General features: G+C 37.3%; 1 protein-coding gene across 1 annotated transcript in view; it reads left to right on the top strand.

The window, feature by feature from the left end:
• Positions 1-7,971, top strand: part of MLIP (muscular LMNA interacting protein) — a 171,901-nt gene extending 163,930 nt beyond the window's left edge. The window contains exon 13 of the mRNA XM_059399037.1: positions 7,668-7,971. Coding sequence (XP_059255020.1) covers positions 7,668-7,673 — 6 coding nt within the window. The 3' untranslated portion in view covers positions 7,674-7,971. The remainder of the gene's footprint in view (positions 1-7,667) is intronic.
• The last annotated feature ends 5,136 nt before the right edge of the window (positions 7,972-13,107 follow it).

Raw genomic sequence — 13,107 nt, 5'->3', positions numbered from 1 at the left:
TTTCACATTTCTTTGCATTTAAAGAATTCTGTATTTTTCTACTCCTTTTGTCTATTTTGTCTATGCATTGTGATATACATTTATCTACTGGTACGGTAATATCTTTCTTACTGAGTTGTAAACTCCCATTATATATTAAGGATATTAATTCTTTGTCAAATGTACTAGCCCTTTCAGTGTGACAGTGGCAGATTATGTAATAGTAAAAAGTTGGACAATTATGTCCAAAAATAGAATGAATAAATTTTACACATTTCAGTGAGTGTTTTCCAAACTTTCCCATTCAGGCATTGACTTAACTTGCTCTGTGTTTCTTGTCACTGATTAATTAGGTTCTTGACTTCGTAACCTGCAGAGGCTTATCTTCTCTCCACTCTTAAGCCATTCCTTCTGCCATCTGAGCCTTTTCTTCCTTTCATCTTTTTTTCCAAGTAATCTCTGCACTCAACACAGGGCTCAACTCATAACCCCAAGATCAAGAGTCCTATGCTCTACCCACTGAGCCAGCCAGATGCCCCCAAATTTTACAAATCTTATGCATTTCAGATGAATGTAAAAAGAAATAATCAAATGTTCTTTCTTTCAAACATAATAATTTTGGCTCAAACTCACATAGGCTGTTTCTACACAATAAGAGTGTTTCTACACAGTAATAGAAAATCAATTGGTTATTTAAATAACAAAGACATCCAGTTCAGATAATAAGTGCTGAATTAAGGATTTTGGAATGTGTTGCAAAAAAGAATAGCTTGGGTGCCATATTTGCATTTTTTGCATCAATTATCATAATTTGAGAGACAAAACTTAAAATTAAGCTAGTGGGTAAGATTAACAAAAGATGATTTCAATCTCAGGTTTGGAATATATGAGAGTAAAGAAACTAAAGTTTGAAGTTTAATATTTATGAGAGATAGTACATTACTGTTGGTATTAAAAGAAACGTAAACAATTAAGCAAAAGGCCATTTTATTTTTCCAGTGTGCTGTATTTTACTTGTTAGTGATATTGGCACATCTTAGAGCAATTTCACAACTTCTTACAACTCCTTCTGGTATGTGGCAGGCTGCAATACGGACTCGTACATTTTCCACAAACCCTCTTATTTTTTATTTATTTACCTACATGGCACCAACTGAGAACATGATCTGTTTTAAATACAACAATTCTATTCTTACGACTCTGTGGCTTAAGGAGTAACCCATTCCAGTTAAATACCCAGTGAAAGTAAAGAATTTTAGAGGAAACTTTACTGGATCTCAGAAATTCCCCCTTGGCTTTTCTTTCATTTCCTAAAGCAAAGTTTGCCTTTCTTACTACCAGAGTCCCACCTCTTATTTTCAGTCCTGCTATTTGTAGATAACTAGTTTTTTAAAAATTTGCTTTGTAATTCCTTTAAAAACTAACAGATGTCAGATTTATCTGGTTGGATTTGCCCCTTGTTTGTTTGTTTGTTTGTTTATTAACATATAATGTATTATTGCTTCAGGGGTACAGGTCTGTGAATCATCAGGCTTACACAATTCACCGCACTCAACAGGCCACATACCCTCCCCACTGTCCACCACCCAACTACCGCACCCCTCTCACACTTCTCCCCTCCAGCAACCCTCAGTTTGTTTCCAGAGATTGAGAGTCTCTTACGGTTTATTTCCCTCCCGATCCCATTTTGTTTCATTTTTCCCCTTGTTTTTATAAATCATATGATTTTAAAAATACACTTTAAAACAACTAACTCAAAACAACATTTCCAGTTATAATCTAGTTCAGGGGTTCTCAACTCTGGTGGAATATTAGATAGACTCCCCTGGGACTTTTTAAAAGCCCCAGTAGCAGGGTTTCACTCCAGGCAAACTAAGTCAAAGATCTCTGAAGGGAGCAAAGGTGGTGGTGGTTTGAAAATCTCTCCAGGTTGCACAAATGGGTGACAAGAATGGAGATTTTCAAATTCTAGCTCCTTTCTGGATAATCTAGGAAAGCAAGTAAGTTATTAGATCTCGGAAACAAAAATTTGAAAATCAAAGCAGGAGAATCCTCGAGAAGTTTGTTTCAGGAAATGCTTTGAATTCATAGAAAAAATGAGGTCACATATTTCTGCCTACCATGATAAAGGTTTAACATGTGCTTTCTTTCACCTGGTAGGTTAATTTTGAGAATTAACCTATAGTAAAACCTAAGATTTCTTCGTGTTTTCTTTGATATTCCACACGAGCATGGAAAATCTTCAGGCTGGGCCAAGCTGAGTGTGGGGAGTTTCGTGGGGGATAGTACATTCCAAAGGATTTTTTTATTTAGCATTTTATACGGTACTTTAAAAAATCCTTGGCCAGTGACAAACCTTCATACAAAAAGATGAAATCTCTAAATAATTGATTGTACCTGATCAATTTTCAAAGAAGCTCACTTTCATACTTGTCATTTGTTCACTCACAGCAAGGCAGTAATTTCTAAAGTAGGTGCATCTATAACACCACCTCATTTATAGAAAACTCCCTGCCTGAAGTAAATGATTTCTGCATAAAGTTACTTAGAAGAAATTAAATTCTAGTTGCAATAATTGTTTCTGATTGTGTTTATCATGTCTTGTGAATTCAGCAACTCTTTGATCCACAGCTACTCTGTAGTCCTCTTCTCTTTTCCCAGGCTTAATTGTAAACGTTGTAGTGAGGGAAGAGATAGAATCAGACCTGCTGCTCTTCACATCGCCTGCTACACGCAGCCCTGGGTCCATTTTATTTTTCACTTGAGGGTCAATTGATTTCCAAAAACATGATTAGATGCAGTTGACTCTGACCTTTTGGATCCACTTGCCCTTAACACAACTTGAGAGCTAATCATTCACCAGCTGCCCATAAACACATACTAGGCAAATTCTTCTGTTTTCTCATTCCTTCTCTGTGCAGAGTTTTGATAAACATTTAAGAGTTGGCAAGATAGCAATAGTGCTAGCAAGGTGACTACAACTGATTTGCTGCTGTGGTGCACATAAGCATTTTGTGTCTATTTTATTTCAAATTCCAGAACCTCCATTGACGTTTCAAGTTCTAATCTTAGGGGACAGCACGTCTCGTTCCTTTTATCTCCAGTCTCCAGATGAGAACATAGGGAAGAGAAAATGAGCGTCTTGTCCTTGGAAGCCACTCTCATTTTCTGGTTTGATTCAAGGGTAAAAACGAAATTATCAAGAGAAATGGGCCCACTCTGTTCCCTTGAGGCAATTTCCCATAAATGTTATTTCTCAAAATCAGGCTTCGATAAATCTTGGATTGCTGAGTTCAAAGTTGTAATCTCGGGCAAGAACTCAGGATCTGGATATTATTAACTGCTGATTAAAAGAAAATTCATATGCTTTGATAGACAACTGCCTAGAGAGCCAGAGTAAATTTATCTAATAAACACAAATAATATGAACACCGGAATGGTTAGCCACCCTGCTTAGGTATCCAGGTAGACAAGGCAATCAGAAAAAGAAGGACATTCCTAGTGCAGGTTTGGCACCCCACTGAAATGACTTTCTTGGGTTATAAGCCCCCTGCCTGTTTTGGGGAAATATAATTTTAAAAAAATTCTGCTGGCCCAGAAATCATTTTCTTAAAGATAGTAGAGAAAGGAAACACTTTTGTTATTAAATAAGCATTAAATTAGAATGTTATATGCATCACAATCACACAGAGATGGCAAAGACAGGAAGAAATCTCACGCTTCACATAGTCAAGGGGATAAAACCCATTATATGCACATTTGTCAAGATAAACAATAATTCAATGCATCCTCAAGTAATAAGACTTGGCAGTAGTATTTATTATACATAGTTCACCCTAAACTGCCTGGCAATTGGGGTAACCATGTTAGTTAATTGGCTTTACGCCAAGCAAAAGTACAGTTTTCATATCTTTTTTTTTTTTAAAGATTTTATTTATTTATTTGACAGACAGAGATCACAAGTAGGCAGAGAGGCAGGCAGAGAGAGAGAGGGAAGCAGGCTCCCTGCTGAGCAGAGAGCCCGATGCGGGACTCGATACCAGGACCCTGCGATCATGACCTGAGCCGAAGGCAGCGGCTTAACCCACTGAGCCACCCAGGCGCCCACAGTTTTCATATCTTTATGATGAGTTACTTTTACCCCTTGGAGCCAGGTGTCAGCTAAACTTGGCCAAAGTTAGGCTCTTACCCTCTCTCAGAGACTAGGAGACAGGGATACTGTCTCATCTGGACATTTACATACAAAGGAATGGTTCTCAAAGGCCTTGAGAAAGACATTGCTGGGTCTTAAAGGTGACAAAATGCCTTTTGACTTTTTAGAGGAATGTGTATGTATTTCCAAGGGAGGAGAATATATTTACAGTGACAAGTTCTTTTTTAAAGTAGATGCTCTATGAAGGAGGGAGGGAAATTGCTTCCCATATTTTCTTTTTTGAAAGATTTATTTATTTTATTTACTTACTTATTTATTTTAGTGTGGTGGGGGAAGGAGCTGAGGGAGAGACTACAGACTACAGACTCCCTGCTGAGCAAGGAGCCAGTGAAGGGCTGTCTTACCACCCATGAGCAGAAACCTGAGCTGGATGCTTAACTGACTGAGCCACCCAGATGCCCAGCTTCCTTTATTTTCAACAAAGAGAATGAAGTCTCTTCTTTCTAATTTCCCTTTGTTCTTTCAACTGGTAGACAAGGGGCAGATCTGCAATCTGAAAGTCTTACTCTGAAGTAGTCAATAAAAAGACGCAAGTGTCATTTATTTTTCTTTTCTAGGGACACAGCTGAATCAAATGTAAGAGAGGTGGGGGTTTGGTAAAATTGAGGTCCCTCCTTCAAAGTCATCTCAATAGATTATTGTTGGTTTTGGCATTGTCGTGAGTCATGGTAAAGCTGAGCAAAAGTCAGGGAACTAAGTGGACTTCCAATCCTCTGTGTGCTAATTTTTCAAGAAAAACAAAATAAGATCAGGGCTTATAATTATTTGGAGCTCAGGTTATCCAGATATTAAATTTTTTGACCCCAGATTCAATGTGATGCTCTCTAGTATCCGTTATATGTATATTCTTTATCTATCAGGCTACTTTTATAGCACCCTTAATTACTGCATGTTTTATAACTCTGGCTTCTGGACAATAAATTCTGATCTGGATCTTGTGTTTTCACACTGAAGTTAGTAGTTACGTAAATGTCCAAAATACATTTAAAATCCTTTGGAAAACAATGAGTATATAGTAATAAGATTATATACATTTCCTGTAAATAACATTTTTGGGGGAAGTCTGGTTTCATAGTTACAAGGGCACATACGTAGATCATTTGGCTTTCTTTTGGCAAAGAAAAGTATACATGAATGGTTTTGTATAAGAAGGGGAAAAAAATTCACACAGCACATTCTTTTAAGAAATGCTTTCTGTAACATTGGTTTAAAGTTTTACACCCTACATTACTTATTATCCAAAGTTCACTAAAAAAATTGGGATTTGAGTCCCTTCAAAATTATGATGTTTAAAAATGCCTTAAGTTCTTATTTATATTTTCTTATATCCAAAATAAGTGTGTTGTTCAACTGGCAGCGTAAGACAGTCCCGAGCCTCAACTACCGGGAGGCTCGTCTGAAACATAAGGATTTATTTATTTATCTTATTAGTGAACTTCATCTTTCTGAAATGTCAGACCTTTGTTTTTCCCAAGTTATTGAATGCTGTATGCGCTGAGATTGGCAAAGGTAACTAAAGACTTGACAAAATGTTGAAAATCCCAACTCTACCTGTCATAGCATAATGCATCCCTTCAAACCAACTGCGGAACTGTGATTCCAGACATGACTTTGATCTGCCCATGGGTTCAGAAAGAACTGAGAAATAGTGCTGGGTTTGCCAACAGGGCCACAGTGGATGAGCTACCTCGTCCTCTTCAATCTGATTTAATTACTTACATAATTAAAAATCTTAAATGAAAAGAATTCAGAGGACATCGAGTCTAGTATTTGACTGAATGTTACTATCCTGTCTGTACTTATATCCTTGCATATCATCTGTTTAAGTACTTTCAATGATGCAGTTGATCATTTATAAGCCAGACACAATATGGGCTTTCGTATATGGCCAAGACAGTCTAATGACTACAGCACCAACAAAAACAAATAGGAAACACTGGACAGACCAGGGTTTAATTTCAAATGCTGTGGCCTTGGGCACTATATTTAATTTTTTTTGAGCCTCAATTTCATTCTCTGTAAAATGAGATCAAGGGATAATGGTGAAGATTTGCATTTATGCATGCCAAGTGCTGAGTGTATAAAATACATAACACTTCATAAGCATTAGCTAAAGGATGATGATTCCTTTAAATCTCTTGCAGTATTAGCTACCAAATGTTGGTACTTTCAGGAAAATCAAATAGACAGTAGTCTTTATTTGTTAGAAAAGGAGGAGATGTGATTTAGTCATTTTCTCCTTCTATTTTAAAGCTTTGGAGAACCCCAAATGATGAAAACTACAACTTAGATATTTCATGACTACTGATTTTCTGTGGCCAAAAAAAATTAGTGCAGTGTGGAGCTACCCCCTTGTTTTAGTAGCTTTTTCCTTACCTCCTCCTTCTCATTTAACAAATGTAGTTTCTCCTAAATGATACAGAATGTGTCCACGTTTCACATTTCTGCTTCACTGCTCAGCCATGCAATACTCAGGTTTCTGGTCTGCTTTACTTAGCCCTTGTACATAGCTAGTGCTTCTTTTGGAGTCATGTCTCCCAGACCATGGCTTCATCATCCTGTGATCCAGCCCAGGGCAAAACAGGGAGACTTGCTTACAGAAGAGCGGTGGGCCTCTTTCTTCTCTTCTCCACCTGCCATTTGGAATGCTCCATTGGCACCCGGAAGTATAAAGTTATGGATATCTCCTTCCATTAGTGCCCTTTCATCATTGTTCAATCAGAGTGCTGTTTTAGAACTAAATTTCTCTTCTGCCCTTATCTTTGATACTTTCTTTGAAACTTCCTTCTTTGATTTGTATAATCTACTTAATCCCTCCATTAAATTTATATCTTCTGTGCTGGAGAGTCCAACCTTGTCAAATAGGAACACATGGAGATGGATGGATAAAGAAATTATGAAAATCACTCCTGGGTCACACAGTAGCATTATAAATCCAGTTGAATCAGTATATGGAACAAAAACAAAAACAACAATAGGAGCCCCACTTGCTGTCTGTCTTTTGTAATGGTCCATTTTGCAAAAGCTGGGATTTGTTCCAGTCCCACTACTCGTTCCCTCCTTGTCTGAGAGAATACATTCTAGGGAATGGTGGAGGCATCAGCGCTAAAGGACAGGGGTGGGACAGCAGTCAAGTGATGAGTGGGTGAGGGCTTATGGGTGGGATGTGGAAATGCTGTACCTTAAGGCTGCACCAGACCCCCAAAGCCATCATAACCCTTTGCATGAGACCAGAGCTGCTTGCTGAACTCTCAAGAGATCAGAGTTTGATGTGAAGGTACAGCTGTAGGTTTTTATTATGCCATTAATTGTGTAACAAGAAAATAGCTCCTAAGGGGAAAAATTAAAATTCCCCACTATAAATAATTTTTTATATGAGACTCTATGTCCAAATGCTAATGTATACATTTTCAGGTGTAGTTTTGACGTTTTATTTATCTCATCAACCTAACTACTATTTCCTCTTGTTTTGTAGCAATGAAGTTTGAGCAGAAGCTGGAAGCAGGCTGCGCTGAAGTTTTCTGGAATGCTGGTGCTAATTACTTGCTAGATTTGATGTTTAATTATTTTTTTTCCTATGAGTGTTTCCTTTATGAACTGCAGTAGAAGTAAAAAAAAAAAAAAAAAAAAGTGTCCTGCAGGCATATAACATCACAGTACCCTACTAACACCCAGCGTAGAAAAGATTTATCTATAGCTTCTTGCACCACTGTTAGAGCCTTTAATGCCTTCTATTAAGCTGACAACAATATTAGCATGCCCCTATATTTAGCTGCCAAATAAAGAAGAACCATGGGTAAATAGAAGAATGGTTGTGACTATTTTTCAACACCACTATTATTTAATGCATACATTACTTACTGAATTAGGTTTTATTTCCCTTTAGATTGATTGGTTGATTTTTTTATGTGTTAAAAAAATGAGCAACTTTTAAAAAATGAGCCCCTGCCTGCTTTCAGGGGATGCTAATATTCAGAGGTTCATTGTGGTAATCTTGAACATGAGAAAGCTGGCATTTCACATAACTCACACAGTTTTCCTGTTCTGTTCGGGTTCCACGTTACCGGGACAGGCCCCGTACTAGGGGCAGCCCAGTGATGTTGAGCTTTGTGTTGTTGGGATGTTCTTCACATTGTGGTTTCTCTGTTGTCACATGATTCTTGTAAAGGCTACTTCCGAGTCAGTTCATTCTTATAATCTTGGGAGCAGTAAAGACCACAGAGCAAAACCATACTTTGATGAGAATCCTGGGAGCCCACTGTCCAGCATATCTATGCAGCATATCTTGTTGGCCATCAGTCCCAATTTTGTCTACCTGGTTTCCTTCTTATAACCTTCTGTCTATCTGGAAAGCCTAGAGCAATACACACTTATCAGGAAACCATGGCAATTCCAGACAGGGAGCTCCTGGTAGCAGGTGAGCCTTGGTAATGGCTCCTCTACTTACTTCTTGCATGTAATCCTTGTTCCCTTGGAGCTGGCTCTGTTTGAACCATAGTGGTGTTAGACCACTGCTACATTACCCCACAATCCTGCCCGAGGCAAAGTAGGCAAAGTTGTCTACCAAAGAACAACTGGTCTTTCTCATTCTCTACCTGCAATTTTTGGAATGATCTACTGTCAGTCATAGATTGGTACCTGGAATTACAAAGCTTTCCTATAGTCTCCTTTAGCATATGTAGAGCAGCAGAGCTTTGGTAAAGCTCTCTGTTCATCTGTCTCTCCCAAAAAACACTACTTCTCTATCAACCTGCTACACGGTATAAGGCATCACTTTAGAGTATTAGTAACAATTTCATATTCACTGTGTTCTTATCATGTGCCAGGCCTCACACCAAGTGCTTCATTTGAATTTAACCTAACCTTCACAATGAGACTGCAACATAGGTAATATTATTACTTATATTTTATGTTTGTGAGATCAGATTCTAAAAGATTAAATTGAGCTCATAAGTGGTAGAGGCAGAATTCAAATCCAGATACTCTGACTCAAAGACCACCCATTTATTAAACCTTTCTTTCATTCATTCATTCTTTTTTTTTTGACCATGGGTATGAAAAGTTGAGTTTATCACACTTTTCAGTTGATGGCAGACTGTTGTTATAAGTTTGGGCAAGTCCTTCCCCGAAGTATTTATTGGTTAGATGATTGATTAACTTTATAAATAATATCTGTCTTTCCTTCCCATGCTATAGGCATACATTCTTATGTGTTTAATGTATAGTCCCTACTTACATGTTTTGAAGATATGCATTGCTTTTGTCTGAATATATAAGAATCATAAATGATATTGTTTCTATTCTGTTTCTTTTTTTTCCTCCTAGCACTATGGCTTTTAAGTTCTTGGGTTTTTTTTTTTTTTTTTAAGATTTATTTATTTATTTGAGAGAGAGTGAGCAGGGAGGGGGCAGAGGAACTCTGAGAGGGAGAGGGAGAGAAACTCAAGCAAACACCTAGTTGAGCAGAGAGCTGGATGTGGGGCTTGATCCCATGACCCTGAGATCATGACTAGAGCCAAAATCAAGAGTCAGAAGCTTAATCTACTGAGCCACCCAGTCACCCTGGTTTTAAGTTCTATTCACAATGCTCTGTAAATGTCAAATGGATTATTTCTGCACAGCTGTGTGATGTGTTTTCATCTCTTATCACTTAGCTACCTGTCCATTGGTGGTCTTCCAAGTTGTTTTCCTCTATCAGGTATGGTTGTGATGCACCACTTTACATGTACTCCCTTGTGGATTTTTTTTTTTTAAGATTTTATTTATTTATCTGAGAGAGAGAGAATGAGAGGAGGAAGGTCAATGGGAGAAGCAGACTCCCTACGGAGCAGGGAGCCTGAAGTGGGACTTGATCCCAGGACTCTAGGATCATGACCTGAGCTGAAGGCAGTGGCTTAACCAACAGCCACCCAGGTGCCTTCCCTTGGATATTTATGAGAATTTCTCTGAAGTATATACCTAGGATTTGAATTGTTTAATCATAAGTACTCATGTATTTGATTTGACTAAATCCTCTCAGAATGCTGCTCTTTAGAGTGGAAATACCCATTTTTCCCCCCACAAACAATGCTTTAGGGCTCTTCTATCTTCTCTACTTTTGAAGGTCTGAACTTTGAAACAGGCTATACCATTATTAAAGGCAACTTCTAAGTTGGGGGTTTTCTTTGAAATGCTGTCCTATTTATCTTAAGTTTTCCAATTCTCAGAGTCTTTTGTACTCCAACTCATGACAGATGTCAGATATTGGCTTCATTTCATTGATGGAAAATGTGAACCACAAGAGTAATTTGACTGAGGTCACCAAAGTAGTGAATGACAGACCAAAAACAAAGTCTTTTGATTTTCCTACTGTGTTATTTCTAGCCAAACAAGCTGTATCTGAACATCACAGTCTAACCTATTTCTTCAGTTTCTCAACAAAAATCTTGATTCTTGAGTCTTAAGAGCATGAGTACAGGAAGGGCAAATGTTGGTTGTGGAGAAAACATGGAGAATTGGGTACTTTTTAGTTTGGTTGGTATCAGCTTTCAGTGCTCTGAGTCGCTTAGGAGCACAATGGCTATCTGTAAGGAGGAAGAGGGTGAGAACAGTGATATGGAATGGACAGATATTGAGGTTGTCTATTTGGGTCCCCCAGGAAGCAGATTCTGAGAAAGATTTAGTGTAAATAGTTTCTCTGGAAGATGACCACAGAGGGAGTGAAGAGGCTAGCTAGGGAAGAGAAGGAAACAGAATCTACTACAAAGCCAACTACTGCATGGGTAACTGGAGCTCATTCACATGGGGAGTTCAAGGATACAGGTTGAACATGTCTCACAGTTAATTCAACTCAGAGGAAAGGAAAATGGTAATCATTCTAAAGCTTGACTATCAACCTTTACAGAGCTATGATCTCTTTCTCCGTAAAGATTTTTTTTCTTCTTCTTTTTTTTTTTTTAATTTTTCATTGTGCAAACCTAACAGGACTTATTATTTTCTTGTGATATTTCAATTTGGAAAATATGGAAAGTCTAGTGAATATTGTTCTGTATGATCTTTGAAATAAAGTGCAAGAAGGAAGAGTTAGTTGAAAGCTTAATAATAAAGGAATACTTTCAGAAATGTATTTATTGGACAAAGAGAAAATTTTGCAATTAGGCTTGGGAACAAAATTCCTTCTGGACTGCCATGGATTTCCACATTTGAAAGAACCTTTATCATCTAGAAATTAAATCAACTGTGCAAGAAGATAACTTCATTTGCAAGAGGAAGAGATTGTTTTGCTTAGAGCAAGTCTAGAGTCCATGGAATAATTGAATAGTAATTAGGAAATATTACTGAATTTGTTTAAAATATATATTACATGTTGGGGACTTTATGTTTCTATGGTATGTTGTGAAATTCAACATTATTTCCCCTCATGTTTTAGAATGTTCTTCTTAAGTAATTAATTAATTTAAAGATTTTATTTACTTATTCAACAGATTGAGAGAGCATCAGGCAGAGAGAAAGGAAGAAGCAGATGCCCTGCTGAGCAAGCAGCCTGTTGTGGGACTCGATCCCAGGACCCTGGGATCATGCCCTGAGCTGAAGGCAGCCTCTTAGCCAACTGAGCCACCCCAGTGCCCCAATAATTTATTTGACCAGAAACTGATTTTTCTTCTTTAATTTATACTTAAATGAATATACCTTAATTTCTTATAAACATTTTTCCTCATGGATTTATTTGGAATTGTTCAGCCTCACTTAAGCGCCTAAGTCCAGATTTTCTTAAGTGTGATAAAATTAAAATATGTATGTATGTTTTCCTCCAAGTTTTCAGTCCCACCACTAAGCACAGATTTTACTTGTAGAAAAACAGCTAAATCTCTAAACAGAAATGTATTGAACTGCTATGGTAATTTTTATTGAAGGACCAACCCTAACCTGCAATAAACAGGAGTCTGGATGTATGACATCTTTAGGGTTTCTAAAAATACAAGTTGAAAATTATAGTTCCATTTGGTTTTATCTTTTCCTCAAGAAGGTAAAGAAAATAAAATGAACAGTTTATCATGTTGATAAAACAATGAAAAGCCATGTGAAATAAATTATTTGGAAGCAACATTTAGCTCAGAGCAGCCAATATTAATAGTATAATAGTATTAGGGTGCATTTTAAATTGATAATATTTAATTATTTTGTTTTAAGCTTGTCTAGAGAAGATTTCACCTTACACACACACACACACACACACACACAGTTATTTCTAACGTTATATTTATTGCAAGAGTGGGTGTTGAGGTGCTGTGCTCACATAGGCAAGAAAATGGAGCAGTCTTAGGTAACAACTTTCCAGACAAACTAGCTGTGACTTCTTAGGTACCCATCAGTCTACCTTTATGAGGCTCAGTTTTTTCATCTGCAAAATACGTGCCAGACTAGATTTTTCTTCACTTGGTTTCCTTCCAACCAAAATAATTATGTGAATTTATTACTTGGTTTTAGGAAATTCTCCTCTACATTCTGAACCTGAGGAACAAAATAAGTTGGGAAATACGGCATATTTTAGTTCTCTGGGTCTCTTACAATCTTGGCGGGATCTTTCACAGTGACCAAGACCACTTGTATCAGAATGAGTGAGGCTGTTTTTTTCAAAGATCATTTTCTGTTCCTTTCCCATACCTATTGAATTAGAATATATGAAGTGAGGCTCAGAAATCTGCTTTTTAAATAAAATCTATGGGTTATTACTATGCAGATGAACTTTTGATAAGTGTAGATTCTCAGATCAGTATAATAGGTAAGCAGGAAGAATAAGGATATACTCCATGGCTAAGATAAGCATGTGAGGCATTGTTTGTTTTACTCATGGTGGGAGGGAAAAAGAGAGAACCTATATTAAGTGTTTTTACATCAATCGAGTAAGGGCGAATAATATAGTTAAACTGAATACA

The sequence above is a fragment of the Mustela nigripes genome, chromosome 5 (assembly GCF_022355385.1).
Source record: "Mustela nigripes isolate SB6536 chromosome 5, MUSNIG.SB6536, whole genome shotgun sequence".
NCBI lineage: Eukaryota > Metazoa > Chordata > Mammalia > Carnivora > Mustelidae > Mustela > Mustela nigripes.
The sequence above is the reverse complement of the archived record's forward strand: the minus strand, read 5'-3'. Positions and strand labels throughout refer to the sequence as shown.